We start from the raw sequence: 17,430 nt of genomic DNA on the forward strand, positions 1-17,430 counted from the left end.
CCCCCACCCCACCCACAGGGACCTGGAGCTGCAGGATCCCAGGGGAGAGGTCTCTCTCCCCATCCCAAGGCATCAAGCCCTTCTCCCTGCACTCAATAAACCCTCAATAAATATTCTCATTGTCAATCAGAAATCTTGTTTTATCTCATTTTTTCTTTTCTCACATATAATTCCTAGCCTTCCCTGGGTTCTCAATTTAGAGTGGAGGGAATTCTGCACTCAGTGGGAAACTCACCCAAGGGAGGAGGCTTACAGCCTCCCTGAGTCATCTCTCTGGAAGGTCCTTCCTCTCCCAGTCACCCCTTCCCCAACTCTCCGCCATACCCCTGAGCCTCCAGCCTGGCATCAGCTCAGACCAGTCCCATACCCTCCTCAATTTTACTTCTCAATAAAGACCCGATCATGTAAAACCCAGTTTCCAATGTGCCATCTGTGTCTGGTCATGTGCCTGTGCTGAAGGGTCACTGCTCTGGGACAGGGGTCAGTTTCAGGTGAGATCCCATGTCCCCGTCATCCCACACCCCACCCAACCTGCCAGGGAACCGGGTGAGCTCCCTGTGCTAGTGGGAACCATGTTCCATAGCAGAAAGTTGTCCCTGCAGAGTGGTCCCTGAAATGCAGTTCTTGCCCACCTGGGAAGGATGTGGAGCCTAGTGAGGACAGAGTCGTGGCCCTGAGCAGGGCATCGGGGAGAAACGAGGAGTGTTCCAGGACCCCCTGCTTTGGGCTAGAGGCAGAAAACCCTTGAGCCCAGGCCAAGATCAGAGCAGGAACAGGGTTGAACTTCCCTGTCCCATCCGTGATACCCAGTTAGGAGACCATTCACTAGGTGCCATCACCTTACATTATATTACAACATTACATGGTTGTGCCATCAACAGGGAGACATGAAAAGGCTGGAAAATGGAACCCTTTAGTGTAGTTTACACTTTCACAATGCACATTAGCTATGAAAGATGCTGACAAGTTCTGCAGTTGGAAAACAGTTCATGTTATATAACCTTACAAGTCAAGAATTCTATTCAGTGTCCCAACCCACTTAGCCCTAGAATGCTCTTCAAGACACTGGTGTTCATGTCACTAGTGCTGGGACATGGGCTGAGGCTGAGGCACACAGATGATTCGTTGTGATCAAATGGGCCAGGCTCAGGGTTAACACTGGCCAGATCAGAAAGAGAGCATAGGGCTGAGATCTCAACCATGAAGAGTCTCGAATTCTAAAGTTAGGGGACGCAGTAGAGTTAGATTATGGTTATGGCTGGAGCCATGATGGCCAGCCTGTGTGAGGGTAGGACTCAGGTGGACGGGGTCAAATGAGAAAGTCACCATCCCAAGCACAGAATCAGCATCCATTGGTTGTCTGATGGAGGCTGTGTCAAAATCATACTCACCCAAGAATCAGGGCCAGGTCACACTAGGTCAGGGCAGGGTAAGTGTGACTTAAGGGCTACAGGCAGGTCAGGCTTTCATGGGACTCAGCTACCTTAGACCCCATCCCACCAGGGCCTACTCCCTCCCTCAATCATGTGGTTCAGCCCCTCCGCATGCACCTACACCCTGATGTCAGAGACACAATCGTCCCAGGGTCCCTGACAGCGAGTTAGGTGGCCTTGGGAGATGCACTTCCCAGCCCTCCTCATCAGTCTTGGGCGCTGTCAGGCCCCTTCTTGGTGCCTCCAGCATATCAGCGATGTGGCGGGTGCCTTCACCAGAGCTGCTCGGTGGCCAGGCCAGGCCTGAGACAGAGCCTGCAAGGGCAGGGAACTCTAGGGCCATAGTGGGGCAGAGAAGGGGGTCCTCTTGGAGCCTAATCATAGAACCCCTGCTCCAAGTCACAACCTACAAGTTAGAAGGAAACTTAAGGGTCCTGATTCCCACCACCCTGTCTGGCCCCATTTCATAGATGTGAACGCTGAGACCCCTACAGCAAAGAGGACCACATTGATCTCCACCTTCTCAATGGCCCTGCTGGTTAGGGTGCCAGACTCCCCTCTGGATGTCCCCCTGGTGCTGTCCCAAGACTAATCTCTCTCATTACTGCCTTGTAAGATATTACAGGAAACTGATAGCAAGAAAACAGGAGGATAATACAGCTCATGTTGACCCACCCACAATCAAGTAACCTCTTTTACACAGTTGTTTAAAGCAAATTGTAGACATCATGTCCTTTAGTCTAAATATTCCATTTGTGTCTCTAAAAATATGGACCCCCCAAAAAACTACATCCTTACAAACCTAAATATAAATATCTAATTCTTTCATAGCAAAAAAAGAGGCCGGGCACGGTGGCTCACGCTTGTAATCCCAGTACTTTGGGAGGCCGAGGCAGGCGGATCACGAGGTCAGGAGATCGAGACCACGGTGAAACCCCATCTCTACTAAAAATACAAAAAAAAAATTAGCCGGGCGTGGTGGCGGGCGCCTGTAGTCCCAGCTACTCGGAGAGGCTGAGGCAGGAGAATGGCATGAACCCGGGAGGCGGAGCTTGCAGTGAACCGAGATCGCGCCACTGCACTCCAGCCTGGGTGACAGAGCGAGACTCCATCTCAAAAAAAAAAAAAAGAATGTTTCCCATCAAATACTTCACAAATGTCCTAGGCTTCTTTCACTAGACCTGTGTTTGTGTTGTTGTTATTCTGTGGTTTTCCATTTCATTTCTATGAGGATTCAATATGGTTTAAAATTGTGACTGGTGACTGTGTTTTCAGACCTGTTCTGTCTGCAGGTATCTTCCTAATTGATTTGTAATTTCCTTGCAAGGCAGGAGCTACAGGAGCTGGGGGCTGGTCCCAGGACCTTCCCATGGTCAGGATGCAGCCTGTGGCCTCCCCAAGCTGGAAACAAGCGCTCTTCTCTGCTTCTGCGTTTCCTGAAAATGGGTTCTTGGCCAGAAAGGTTTAACAAGGCTCAGTGTGACTTTGCAGCAAGACCACTTGGCTACCGGGCTCCTATGTGGGGTCATCTATTTGTGACGTTAGCTGGGCTTCACACTTTGTATCCAGTGTCATTAGATGGTATATGGATGTAAGGTGACTGCACTTCAGTTCGACCACCTTTTCCTTCTACTGAGTGTCTGTAAAGGGTGTGCCCTCATATGTTCTGTGCTCCTCTGGGAGTGTGATTCTTATTTCAGTAAGAAATAGCATAGACATCTTGAGTCTTTCCTTTCATTTAGCATCTTAATAACGATGACCGTGTTGCCTGCCATCTTGTGAAGATGAACAATTATTTCATGGTGAGCTCAAAGTTATGTTACTGTTTGTGACTCACTTGAGTCCACCACAGTTCTATTTTATTTTTTTATTTATTTATTTTTTTTTTTTGCTTTCATTTTTTGTTGTTGTTTCTTTGTTTTTGTTTTGTTTTTTTTTCACTCAATAATTTCAGTCTTTTTTATTATTAATATTATTTTCAATTGAAAAATCATAATTGTATATTTATGGGGTACAATGTGATGTTTTGATATATATATACAATAAGGAATGATTAAATCAAGATAACAGTTCTATTTTATTGATGATGACAAATGACCCACCGTGGCCCACTGGGTGCCTCTTCTGGTGGCCCCAGGATCCTCCTGAAAGAACCCAGGAGACCTCGATGGCTTTCTGCTCTCTGTTTACAATCTGTCCTGGGCACATCTTTCTCCTGCCTTGTGCCTGGAATTGCCCATTAACCCCAAGTGGACGAGTACCCATAAGTGGGAGGCAGGATTTAGTGATCACACTTGGGGTGCTTCTCACACAGCCCTTTTGAGTCAGACACTCCAGACATACCCAAAAGTGAGATAAGACCCTGAAAGGGTAACAGGGGCTTAATTCCAACTTCTCCCTGGAGGTTGAGGCTGGCATTTCATACTGGAACCTAGTGAGACCCAGCCCAAACTAAGACAACACAAGGAGGATGGAAGTGAGACCCCCTGGAGTTGTGGTTGTGGTCACATTGGAGCTTCCCATAACTGCTGACCCTGGGGCAAGCTGCCCCTCCTCTAAGGCACTCGCTGGGGACACCTGAGGATGCCTCCTGCTCTTACCCTGTAGTCACACCAAGAGATCAGGGTTACAACAACCCTACAGAGAATCCCTGTCCCCTTCCATGTCACTTCACTCCTTCGTGAAGCAAATGCCCTCCAAGGAGCTCATTCCCATTCCTGGGTCACAGTCACATGGAAAACCTGATCCAGACACCAACTTCCTCAGGCCTCTCCATTTCCAGAGGTCCCGTTACTGCATACGCGGGGTCGACTGTCCCATCTCAGCTTGAGAAGGGCAGGCAGGCGTGTGGACTCTGCTGAGGGGCAGTGGTCTAGCTTCCTGCACCGTAGCTTCAGGTGGGGGATGGGGAGGGGGAGTTAGGGGCCCCAGGGAAGAGTTTTTGTATGAACCTGTGTCACGGCGTTTGGTATTCGGTGGAGGGACCCAGCTGACCATTTTAGATGAGTCTCTTCTTCCCTTTCCTTCCCTGCTCTTGCCAAGTTGGTGACAATTTTTTTTGTTTTTGTTTTTTTTTTGTTGTTTTTTTTTTTGAGACGGAGTCTCGCTCTGTCGCCCAGGCTGGAGTGCAGTGGCGCAATCTCGGCTCACTGCAAGCTCCGCCTCCCGGGTTCACGCCATTCTCCTGCCTCAGCCTCTCCGAGTAGCTGGGACTACAGGCGCCCGCCTTGGTGACAATTTTATTCTGATTTCGATCTTTGTCTGTGACTTGCCACAGCCTGTGGTCAGGGTTTCCTTTGGGACCTCGGTGCTGGGAGGCTGATCTCCCCCCTCCCTATTCAGACCCCTGTATGCCTCAGCTGGTCACTGAGACACCTTCATCTCCTCTGACCCCAGAGGCAGGGAGCTCCAAGACAAGGCCACACCGGTGTCTCATGAGTGACTTCTACCCGAGAACCATGACAGTAGCCTGGAAGGTAGATGGCATCACCATCACCCAGGGTGTGGAGACCACCACACCCTCCAAACACAGTAACAAGTATGCGGCCAGCGGCTACCTAAGACTGGCGCCTGACAATGGAAGTCCCACAACCTCTACAGCTGCCAGGTCACGCACGAAAGGAACACTGTGGAGAAGAAAATGGCCCCTGAGGAATGTTCTTAGGTCCCCGACCCTCACCTACCCATGGGGGCCTAGAGCTGCAGGATCAGGGCATGTGTCTCCCCTCCCACCCCAAGTCATCCAGCCCTTCTCCCTGCACCCAGTAAACCCTCAATAAATATCCTCATTGTCCACCAGAAATCCTGCTGCCTCTCTTCATTTCTTATCTCATATTTAATTTGCAACCTCCGTGAATTCTAAGTGGGGATGAGGAAAATCCAGGTACCCAGTTTATTGGGTGAGAAGTCCATGGTGGTGCCGTCACCAGGAACTTGTAGAAAGGTCTGGGAATGGAAACTCACAGGTGAATTTCACAGATTTTCACAATACAGGTTGGCTAAGTAAAGACACAAGTCCTGCAATAGGGAAACAGGAAGTCCAGAATCCTGCTCACCGTCCCAGCCAACTTAGTGAGCCCTAGGATGCTCTGCAAGATACTGGTGTTCACGTCACTAGCTCTGGAACCTGGGGTGAGGCTGGGGCACACAGGTGATCAGTTGTGATCAGATGGGCTAAGGGTGAGGGTCAAAGTTAACCAGCACGTGGCTGAGATCTCAACCATGAAGTTCCCAATTCTAAAGTCAGGCTCTGGGGTGGAGTGAGTGTGTGCTTAGTGTGTGGCTGAGCCTGTGATGGTCAGCTTGTGTGAGGAGAGGACTCCTGTGGACCGAGACAAATGAGAAAGACACCGTCCCAGGCACAGAATGGGCATCCCATGGTTGTCGGGAAGAGTCTGTGTCAGAGTCTCATTCTGGACTAGAGTCAAGGCTGGGTCACACAAGGTCAGCATAGGGTGAACATGCCCTTGGGGCTATTGGCAAAGTCAGGCTTCCATGGGACCTCAACTGCCCCAAACACCCCCATCCCACCAAGACCCACTCCCTCCGTCACTCACGTTGTTCCGTCCCCTCATCCCCTGCACCATGGTGAACCTGCAGCCTCACTCAAAGACACCCTCATCCCAGGGTCCCTGACAGTGGGCAATTTGGTCCCTTCAAGGCCTTGACAGCCTCAGTTAATCCATAGTGCCCGGGCTGGGACCCCCACTGTTTCTGGTTTATCAGGGACATGGCAGCAGCTGCTGGGTGGCCAGCCAGGGCAGGGACAGAGCTGCAAGGCATGGGAACTTTTTCCACAATGATGCAGAAAGAGACGGATCCCTTTGGAGCTCAGTCTCAGCCACCCCTGCCCCAAATCACAGCCATGAGCTGAATTGAATTTCAGGCGCCCAGAGTCCCTCAGCCTCTGTTTGACCCATTTCACAGCTATGAAAATTCAAGCCCATGGGAGACACTGTCCCAAGCTTCACCCTCTCTGTAAGTTGTACATTTTTATGATGAAGATCTCTGAACACAAAAATAGGGAGACAGAAGAATAGTAATGACTCCAAGGTCCCCATCACCCAGTCCCCAGCATCATCCATTTTCAGATAATGTGGACCCACCCACAGCAGAATAACTACACTACTCCTTCAGGCAAGGGTGTGAAGCAAATGCTAGTCATCACACTCTTAATTGGAGAGAATATCAAGGATTTCTTGACATCAAAAACAGTTAATGAGGGTCTTATCAAATGTCTTGTGAATATCATTGTGTCTATTTTTAGTTGACTTTGTGGAGTTGTTGCATATTCGTGGTTTAATTTCATTTCTATGTGGATTAAATACTTGATGTTATCATTGGTGAATGTGTTTTTAGACCCATTCCATCTGCAGGTGTCTCCCAGATGGCTCTGGCTTTCCCTGGCAAGGCAGGAGCTGCAGGATCAGAGAGCTGGTCCCGGGACCTCCCACAGTCAGGATGCAGCCGCCGCCTCCCTGAGCAGGAACCCAGTGCTTCCCTCAACCTCTCTTTTCCTGAAAAATGGTTCCAGCATCAAGAGGCTCAAGGGGGTTCAGGCTGGACATTGGCATAATCGCTTCCCAGGACATGTGGCTACTTGCAGCAAAGCCACCCATGTTGTGTTGTCATTCTTTTAGTGACATTAGCTGCATTTGATGATCAATAACTTCGCGCCTCAGATGAGAAGGAAGGCAGAGGGTCAAGACTTCGGTTCACCTCCTTCTCATGAGGGCTTCCTGAAGGCAGGGCACAGCAGCTGCACTGTGCACTCAGGAGTGTGCTTCATGCTTTGGGAAAAAGAAAAAAATGTACATTCTTCCCTTTTGTTCACCACTTTGATAACTGATGATCTGGTGCCCAGCCATCCTCCAGGGCACACAGCACAATGTAGTACCGGAGTGAGCTCTAGCATGTGAGGACATCTGACATGAGGGCTCCCCTGCGGTTATGTTGAATTGGCAATGAAAATGCGGCTACAAAACATAAACATTTACCCACTGGGCGCCTCCTCAGGTGGCATCTGATTTTCTCCCATTGCCCCAGGAGCTTCCGTGGCTCCTGATTTCTTGGAGGATGAGAGGTTCTGTCTCATCATGTCCCTTTCCTGCCCCAGGCCTGGGATCCCACACTGACCTCACGTCCCTTAGCAGAAGGTGATATTTGGAGACCACACTCGGGAGCTCCTTTATGTCCCCCACATTTGAATAAGGCAATGGCAGCCACTACCCCACCTCACCCACCAGAGACCAGGTTGAGGGGTGCAGGAGATCCTTCCATTTTACCCTGGAGGATGGGGCTGGCATTTCCAGTGGGGACCAGTCAGGCCTCACTGGCCAGGCCCATCCCAGCTAGGACAAGCCCAGGGAAGGTGGGGCTGAGACTCCTGGAGTCACAGCTAGGTTCATGGGAAGGTTCCCAGGACACCGCACTCTAGGGTAATCAGCTTCTCCCTGGAGGGAAAGGGTACTGTCTGCATCACCCCAGGGTGTCACCAAGCAGTCATTGTTGAGTCAGCTCCACCAGGGAGACCATTTATCCCTGACCGCGGAAGTTCACTCCTAGTGACACAATGCCTCCAATAAACTCATCCCCAGGGCTGCACAATGGTTGGTGGGAAAACCAAATGCATTGTCCTCCAGGAGCCAGGATTTCTAGGGATCCTTCTGCTGGTCACAGGATGTCACCTGTCCCCTTCTGTCTGTGGGGGTGAGTGTGGCAGCTGTGTGAACTCCCTCATGAGCAGATGCCACCAGAGGCTGTGGCCTCAGCTTCCTCCATCACAGCTACAGTGGGGGTTGGGGGTAGAGGCATCCAGGGAGGGTTTTTGTATGAGCCTGTGTCACAGCATTGGGTGTTCAGTGAAGGGACCAAGCTGACCATCCTAGGTGAGTCTCTTCCCCCTCCTTCCCTGCTCTCCCCGTTACTGGGAAATTTTCTGCTGCTTTTGTTCTTTTCTGTATCTTGTGTTGACCTATGGTGAAGCTTTCTCTCTGGAGCCTAGGCCCTGGTCAAGGATCTCTCCCCTCCCTGTTCAGACCCTTGCCTCTGTGGGTCACCAAGACGCCTTCCCCTCTGACTTCAGAGGTAGGGCACTAGACTGGATGACCTACTGAGACTTATCTGTCTGTCTGCCAGGGCCAGGCTGCTTCCCTAAAACTTGCTCAGTTCTGCCCTCGCCCACCTGGGCTTCTGTCTGCCTAACGAGCTTTGTGCAAGGGAAACTGAGGCCCCATCTCATGGGAGAGAGGGAACAAGGGACTTGAAGGAGTGACCACTTGGGAGACTTTAGAAGGACCTGAAACCCTCAAAGCCAAGATTGGGGAATGAAATCTCAGAGTCTCAGGGCCCAGTCCCCTGGACTGTGGGACTCTGGATCCAGGCTGGGAACAAGGTAGGAGGTGCAGGGGCCTCTCCAAGTTTCTGTGGGCTCCCAAGGAGAGAGCCCTGAGCCGGCCTGGGACCCATGAAGCCCTGTCAGGAGGGAGGGGAAGGCTCTGGACATGAAGGAGCCAGGTGAAGGGTCACGAAAGGACACGGCGTTCAGGGCGGTGGCTGATGGGTCTCTGCGGGAGGCACCCCTAGAAGGAGGAACCCCTGAGTTCACTGACAGGCATATCCCAAGGCAGAAAAACTGTAGATTGGCCCTAAACCCAGAGAGACTCTAACACAGACTCCACAGACAAAGAGCCCAGGACAGACAGACAGTGGGACTTGGGTGAGCAAAGGCCCTGACTCCATTGCAGAGGATCCAGGAGAGACGGATGTGGGTACAAACAGAGCGCTTAGGTGACAGACCCACTCTCCCCCAACCCAGAGCAGCTGTGTCAGGTGAGAAAAGTTTCCAGAGTGAATCTGACAAGAGGCTCACAGAGCTCAGAGAACACAGCCAGAGCCGGACCATGTCAGGATGACAGGGTGAGGCAGGGCCAGGCAATTGAAGGTCCACTGTCTGTACAAAAGCCCAAGTCCTTGGAAGATTTCCAAACAGGCGATGGGCCAGTGGCCAAGCTCAGAGGTTTTCTGACTGACAGAGTTCTTTTAGCAACATGATGTCACACCCTTCTGAGACAGTGTGGACCACATCTGAGAAGTCCTGCATTGGTACTGGGGGGCCTGAACACTCCTCACACACTGAGGTCAGGGGCTCCCCAGGTGGACACCATGACTCTGACCTCCTGCCCCTCATCCATTCTGCAGGTCCACTCAAGGCCACCCCCTCAGTCACTCTGTCCCCACCCTCCTCTGAGGAGCTCCAAGTCAACAAGGCCACACTGGTGTGTCTCATAAATGACTTCTACCCGGGAGCCATAGAAGGAAAATGGCACCCCGGTCACCAAGGGCATAGAGACAACCACACCCTCCACACAGAGCAACAACAACTATGCGGCCAGCAGCTACCTGAGCCTGACGCCCGAGCAGTGGAAGTCCCACAGAAGCTACAGCTGCCAGGTCACGCATGAAAGGAGCACCATGGAGAAGACAGTGGCCCGTGCAGAATGTTCTTAGGCCCCCAACCCTCACCCCACCCACAGGGGCCTGGAGCTGCAGGATCCCAGGGCAGAGGTGTTCCCTCCCACCCCAAGTCATCCAGTCCTTCTGCCGACACCCAGTAAACCCTCAATAAATGTACTCCTTGTCAAGCAGAAAACATGCTGTCTCCTCATTTTTGTTAATCCACTTTCCGTCCTAAATTTTTTTATCTCCAAAGATGAAAAGAATCCTTTGGACTTGTGACAATGCAGCCTGGGAGCATCCTCATGTTTCTCTGAGGCATACTTTTTCCATCACCCTATCCACATAGAATGTTCCAGAACAAGGAAATAGTCTTCAGAAGGATGCAGGCATATTCATTCTTACCCACGTCTCTGTTGTGCTTCCTGCTGTCCTGTGAGCACGTCCACCTCTGGCTGCCCGGGGACACACCCTCCTTACAACCCTATGGCCCCAGGAGAACATCTCAGCTCCCTTCCTTGTTGCCCTCGGCCCTCACTGTCCAGATGCAGTCCCTCTCTCAAGGTGTTTGTCCATCCCCCTCCAAGGCCATGCGGTCACCCCACCTATATTTCCTCTCATCAAAGCCTAGAGCATCTCCCCTTCTCCATGGGCACACTCTGTTCCCGTCATCCCAGGGACCCTGCCCTCTGCCCCCACAGGCCCTCCTTGTAACAATCAGTGATGGGATGCTTACTCCCTGGACCCTGGTCACTCACCCACATCCCCCTCTGGGTGCCTCTCATCCCACATGTGTCACTGGATACCCCAGCTGTATTCGACATTCCTAGGGGACAAGAGTCAGCTCTGCTCCTCACTGACGCCACTACAAATGCCTAATGTCCTGCTGTGCACAAGTTGTCAATTGACTGGTGAGTTCAAAGTCAAGAGTAAGATTCTGGGGTTATGCCAGGAGCTTGGGTGAAGCTGATTCATCTTCTGAAGAACTCAGCATGGGATCTGAGCTATAATACACACACACGTGCACACATACACAATGCACACAAACACACATGTCCATGTTGGGCATCCTTCTGGGAGGATCAGGAAGGTAGAAGGGGCTGCAGTCAGGCCCAGGTCAGGACATGAGCAAAGAAAAGCTGAGACCTGCTGTCTCCAGGCTTTGGGACTAGGGGGTCGACCCTGGATATGGGAGGGTGGGGCAGGGTTTTCTGTCCAGGCCAAGAGTGAGACAGGAGAAGATGTTGACAAGATTCTGATCAGGGAGCAGCAGGCCATGTCTCAGCGGCCAGGGGAGGTGCTTGCTGTGGGGAATACTGTTGGGGACTGCATGGTGCCAGGTCTGTGCCCAGGTGTGAGCTCTTCAGGTGATGGGCCCAGACCAGGAGGCAGGTCCAGGCTGTGTGTGTCCAGGCCCCACACCGCACATGCCCATCCACTGTGGGTGCCCCCCGTGCTGGTGACACTCTGGAGCACAGGCTCCCCTTGCATGTAGGGGACTGCAGAGCACACACATGTGGGTGCGTGTGTAAGCCGGGGGAGCTGAGGGGGACAGCAGAGATCCCCCACACGTAGAACTCCTGGAGGAAGCCACACTGCCAATGAGGCCTATGACCTCCCTTGAGAAGCTCTCCTCTGGGCCATTGCAGCTCTAATCCAGCACACACAGCCTATAGGTAGGAAGCTGTCCCCATGGGATCAGGAGGGGGACTTGGGCAGTGACCTGTGAGCTGCTCCTTCAGGACTGCTGGGCCAAGGATGCTGGAGCTCAGGCCTTGCAGTGGGGTCTGTGTCTCTGTGGTCAACGTCATTCTTCCCACAACCCCCAATTCTCATTCCAAGCCCATCCCACCATGACCTCCAGTGCTGAGGATGTGGGGGGACATCAAGGACCCTCCCCGCCATTCCTAACTTCTCAAAGGGGTCCCAGCTGCACCGTGTCAGTGGTGTCACCCAGCCGCTCACCTCCTCCTCCTCCCTGGCATTCCTGACACCAGCTGATCCAGGCCACCCAACTCTCCCTCAGAAATGCAATTACCTGGGAGACAATTCCACACACGGACCTGTCAACCCTTCCCATGACTGGGGTGGATGAACTCTTAAGCCCCCAAGAAAGTGATATTCAGGTCATTAGAAGGTGACCCCCTTCACCCCACCCGTGGCTCACCCACCCATGAGAAAAGGGGGCTGGACCCTGGGCCTTGTGAGCAGCTGCAGTGGGGAGGGGAGGGGGGGCTGGGTCCGGTGTATAGGAGGGTTTGTGTGCAGGGCTATATCACAGTGTAATGTGTTCGGCAGTGGCACCAAAGTGACCGTCCTCGGTGAGTCCCCTTTTCTATTCTTTTGGATCTAGGGTGAGATCTGGGGAGACTTTTCTGTCCTTTCTGTTCTCTCCAGGGCAGAGGTCTCAATCTCTCTGGGGTCTGCCACCATCGCCTTTTTTCCTGGCCCCAAATTCCTCCAGCCTGTCCCTTCTTAGGCACCTGGTGGGACACGATGGGAAGATCCCAGTGACCTCTTCTTGCTCCCTGCTCAGGCCTGAACCTGCCGCTGTCACTCAGGGGGCATTCTCCCCTGGGCTCTGGGATGTTCTGCTCCCTTGCACAGAGTCTCCATTCCCCAAAGACCAGCAGAGCAGGGGCTCAGGCTGGGGCACCAGGGCCGTGGAACAGGGGAAGGATGCTGGAAACAGTTCAGCTTCCTAGGGTTCTGGGTCCCAACTATGGGGCTGCTTTAAACACCAAGAAGGGAGGCCTTTGACTGGGGACTTGGGGAAATGAAGGGGGACAAGGATGGAGGAAGAATGTCCTGTGAGGTGGCCCCAGGGTGCTGGGTCCCTCCTCCCCCAGGACAGGCAGGCTGCCATGGACAGGGTGGTTCTCAGGACACTCAGTCCAAGGTTAGAGCCTCCCCATCCCACCAAAAAAGAGAGACCCCAAAGCAGATGCTGAGGGAGGCACTCCTAGTGGGCGCAGGTGACAGGGACCTGTCAGGACAGACATTTGTCCTAGGACAGCCAGATCTCCCAATGACAGGGAGACCCCATAGAGCAGACACAGCGTCAGGCTCAGAACAGAAAATATACCTCACATGCAAGCCCTCCAGCTCCTGGACTCCCAGGGACCCGGCTCCCGGGACTGACACCCCCTCCCCACCAAGGGGCCTCTGTGGGGAAGTGGGGCAGAGACTGCAGTGATGGTGCCGGGGGACATGTGGGGAAGAAACTCACTCGTCAAAAGGGAGGAGAACCTAAAAACAGGACACAGACGCCCTCTTGAACAGACCCAGAGGAGGGACCTGGCAGGGGATGTTCAGACAGAGACGTCCCCCAAGGAAAGATGAGGGCTCAGGGCTGAACCCAGCCAGCGTCGGGGAGCATAGGTGAGGTGAGAGCGGGGTGATAAGGAGGGGAGAATGTGAAGAGGAGGCTGGAGCAGAAGAGGCCTGATTCTCCTCAGTCCTCACACGCTGAGGAGTTTCCCATCAGGAGGTAAGCATCCCCAACACCACCAAGTTGACCTCAGCACAGCAAGGGCCGGGCCTGAGGTCCCTATCCTGGGCCTTAGTCCTTCACCCACCTGAAAACTGAGGCCAGGGGCTCCCCAGGTGGACACCAGGACTCTGACACCCTGCCCTTCATCCACCCCGCAGGTCAGCCCAAGGCTGCCCCCTCGGTCACTCTGTTCCCACCCTCCTCTGAGGAGCTCCAAGCCAACAAGGCCACACTGGTGTGTCTCATAAGTGACTTCTACCCGGGAGCCGTGACAGTGGCCTGGAAGGCAGATGGCAGCCCCGTCAAGACGGGAGTGGAGACCACCACACCCTCCAAACAGAGCAACAGCAAGTACGCGGCCAGCAGCTACCTGAGCCTGACGCCCGAGCAGTGGAAGTCCCACGGAAGCTACAGCTGCCAAGTCACGCACGAAGGGAGCACCGTGGAGAAGACAGTGGCCCCTGCAGAATGTTCATAGGTTCCCAGCCCTCACCCCACCCACAGGGGCCTGGAGCTGCAGGATCCCAGGGGAGGGGTCTCTCTCCCCATCCCAAGGCATCCAGCCCTTTTCCCTGTACTCAATAAACCCTCAATAAATATCCTCAATCAACCAAAAACGCTGGGTTTTGTGTTTTGTTTCTGTTTATATATTTTCTACCCTAAATTGGTCCAACCTGCAAGATGAACAAAATTCTTTTAGCCTTGTGGGAATGGAGTCTGGATTGTTTTTGAGGGGTAGTTCCACCATCACCTAGAAAGGCCCAGAGAATATTCCAGAACAGAGCCTTGGGCAGCAGCCCCAGGATTGCCCCTCTTTCTCATACGTGCTGTGTTTGTGTGGACATGTCCACCTCCAGCGGCCTGGGGCGACCTCTCCTTGGCTCCTCATGGCCTCCAGAAGAACGAGTTCCCTCCACAGATCATCAGGCCTCATCCCCTGGACAGCCTCCCTCTCTCAAGGGGTCCTGCCTTCTCAGTCCATGGGACCTTGGTCTCCCCTACTCCTTAGGGGCCCACCCTGTTCCTGACTCCCAGGACCCTGCTCGCCACCCCCATATCTATCTCTGAAGCAGGCACAGACTGGACCCTGACCCTCTGGACTCAGGTCACTCACTTCACAGGCCAGCTGGGTACCCCTGGTCCCACGTGTCACAAGTGTCCCAGTTATACTCAAGTCCCCTGGGGGATAAGGGTCAACTCTACTCTCTCTCACCCCTAAGTAACCAGCCCAAAACTGACTACACCTCAAGTACCTAATATCCAGTTATCCATGGATGGTCAGTGGGGCTGGGGAGGTCAAAGTCAATCATGAGATTCCAGAGTGGTGCCATAGACATGCCTGTAACCCAATTAGTCTTTTTAAGAGCTGTATGTGGGATCTAAGAACCGGGTTGATGACTGTCCCAGGAGGTAGCACAGGATGGGGGGCCTGGGCTATGAGACAAACACACATACACACATGTTCACAAACATAAACACACATGAACACCTCATAGGCACACAGGTATTCACAAACAAACATGCCTGCATGCAAATACATACACATATACTCTTCTGTGCTATTTAGAATCATTACCACATGGGCATCCCACTAGGGGCTGTACTGGGCATCCAGGACCCTCCCAGGGACTTGGTTCTCCATAGGGGACCAGTTCCACCTTCCCTGTGGCATAAACAGGCTTCTCACTTCTTCCATGGTGACAGTCTCCAAAGGAGCTGAGCCGGGACACATGGCTTCCTCCAGGACAGAGAGTAGCAGGGGACCCAGATGTGATGGTGCAGACATGCCTCCTCCCTCTCCCCTCTCCCTCTGGGGGTGGAGGGATCCCTAACTTCCAGTAAAGTGTGCATCCATGCATGGAGGGGCCATCCCCCTCACCCTCCTATAGGCCAGACCTGCTTCATGACAGGGCCGCTGGACCTGGGCACCCGAGCAGCTGCTGCGGGGAATGGGTCGGGTGTGTCAGGAGGGGTTTGTGTGTGGGGCTGTGTCACTGTGTGCTGTGTTCGGAGGAGGCACTCAGCTGATCGTCCTCGGTAAGTTTCCCTGCTTCTCTCCTCTTTGACATCCCAAGTGAAATACAGGGAGATTTTCCCTTTCCTGTCTGTCGAAGCCTAAGGTCTAAGCCTGTCTGGATGTCTGGAATCTTTGCCCCTCCTCGCCTGGGCTCCTGGGTCAGTGTTGTAACCCATCCTCTCCTGGGGTCCTGTCCTCCGTAGGTCCCAGTTATGGGGCTGCGTTAAACACAGTAACAGGGGGCCTTTGACTGAGGACTTGGAGAAATGGGGGAGGAAACGGGAGGAGGACAAAGATAGAGGAAGAATATCCCATAAGAAGGTGGCCCCACAGCGCTGGGTCGCACACCATCCCCCAAGACAGGCAGGACACCACAGACAGGGTGGCGGGTCTCAGAAAACTCAGGCCCTAAACGTGGACGCTTACCAATTCCTCCACTGGAGAAAGACCCCAGAGCAGATGCCCAGGACAAGGACTCCTGGTTGGGACGGTGACTGGGACGGGTGCCTGCTTGTCAGGGAAAACCCACTGGAGAGTCAGATCCCCCAAATAACTTCGCACGACATGGAGACTCTTTCGAACAGACACAGCTCCACGTTCAGCTCAGGGAGTCAAAAAAAATGCCTCAAATGGAGGCCTTTCATCTACTGGAATCCAGCCCCCGGGACTGACACCCTGTCTCACCAGGGAGCCCAGTGGGGTCTCTGCAGGGAGGTGGGGTGGGGGCTGCAACGATGGTGCCAGGGAGATGTGTGGGTAAGAAACCCACTCCCTGTGAGAGAGAAGAGCCTGAACCCAGGACCAACAGCTGCCCTGCATGAAGAGATGAGAACAAGGGGAACTGGTAGGAGGTGTTCAGACAGACACCCCCAAGACAGACAAACACACAGGGTGAGATGTGGTCCTGGACTCCATCCCATCCAGTGTGGAGCCAGCACAGGTGGGGGTCTATAGGTGATGGAACATATGAAAAAGAGACAGATCCAAGAGGGGGTCTGTGACTCCCTGAAAGTGGGGGGAACTCCCATCTGACAGTGAGTGTCTCCACCCACTGCTGACCTGACCTCAGTCCAGCAAGGGTCCGGCCTGAGGTCCCTGCCCTGGGCCTTAGTCCCATACCCACTTCAAGACTGAGGCCAGGGGCTCCCCAGGTGGACACCAGGACTCTGACCCCCTGCCCCTCCTCCACCCCGCAGGTCAGCCCAAGACTGCCCCCTCGGTCACTCTGTTCCCACCCTCCTCTGAGGAGCTTCAAGCCAACAAGGCCACACTGGTGTGTCTCATAAGTGACTTCTACCCGGGAGCCGTGACAGTGGCCTGGAAGGCAGATGGCAGTCCCGTCAAGGCGGGAGTGGAGACCACCACACCCTCCAAACAGAGCAACAACAAGTATGCGGCCAGCAGCTACCTGAGCCTGACACCTGAGCAGTGGAAGTCCCACAGAAGCTACAGCTGTCAGGTCACACACGAAGGGAGCACCGTGGAGAAGACAGTGGTCCCTGCAGAATGCTCTTAGGCCCTTGACCCTGACCCCACCTGCAGGGGCCTGGAGCTGCAGGTTCCCAGGGGAGAGGTCTCTGCCCCCATCCCAAGTCATCCAGCCCTTCTCAATAAATATCCTTATTGTCAACCAGAAATCCTGCTCCCTCTCTTCTTTTCTTATCTCACGTATAATCTGAGGCCTCCCCTGGGTTCTCAGGGTTGGGTGGGGGGAATCCTGGCACCCAGTGAGAAAGTAGCCCTGAGGGAGAGGCTCACAGCCTCCCAGGGGGTCTCCTGGTGAAATAGGCCAGGATAGAAGTCTGATCACTGAACACCAGTCCCTCTGCCCTTTCATTCCTCCCCCTTCTCCTCAAAGCATAGCCCCCCCACTCCCTGCCTCCTTCCTGGATGGAGTTGTCTCTGGCTGGACCTCTGGTTACACCCTCTATCTCTGCCCTAACAGAGACCCTTCACCCACCATCTCTTTTCCCAGCCTGAAAACGCTGCTCCAAGCCTGGAGCCTCTTTGCCCCTGGCCCTCGCCCCTAGAAT

At 53.5% G+C, this 17,430-nt stretch overlaps 1 protein-coding gene, 1 pseudogene and 1 gene segment (V, D, J or C); all 3 read left to right on the forward strand.

The window, feature by feature from the left end:
- The window catches only part of LOC116459127 (probable non-functional immunoglobulin lambda variable 11-55), a 346,106-nt gene extending 332,108 nt beyond the window's left edge, over positions 1-13,998 (forward strand). Inside the window, 2 exon segments of the V gene segment in view lie at positions 12,167-12,208; positions 13,539-13,998. Of these exon segments, the coding sequence occupies positions 12,167-12,208; positions 13,539-13,858 (362 nt within the window).
- LOC116459129 (immunoglobulin lambda-1 light chain-like) overlaps positions 1-17,026 on the forward strand; it is a 325,567-nt gene extending 308,541 nt beyond the window's left edge. Inside the window, exons 3-4 of the mRNA XM_058431008.1 lie at positions 15,380-15,417; positions 16,594-17,026. Of these exons, the coding sequence (XP_058286991.1) occupies positions 15,380-15,417; positions 16,594-16,913 (358 nt within the window). The 3' untranslated portion in view covers positions 16,914-17,026. The remainder of the gene's footprint in view (positions 1-15,379; positions 15,418-16,593) is intronic.
- LOC116459081 (immunoglobulin lambda constant 6-like) lies at positions 4,892-9,941 on the forward strand (annotated as a pseudogene).
- Positions 17,027-17,430: the final 404 nt, after the last annotated feature.

Source organism: Hylobates moloch, unplaced genomic scaffold (assembly GCF_009828535.3).
Source record: "Hylobates moloch isolate HMO894 unplaced genomic scaffold, HMol_V3 SCAFFOLD_19, whole genome shotgun sequence".
Lineage (NCBI taxonomy): Eukaryota > Metazoa > Chordata > Mammalia > Primates > Hylobatidae > Hylobates > Hylobates moloch.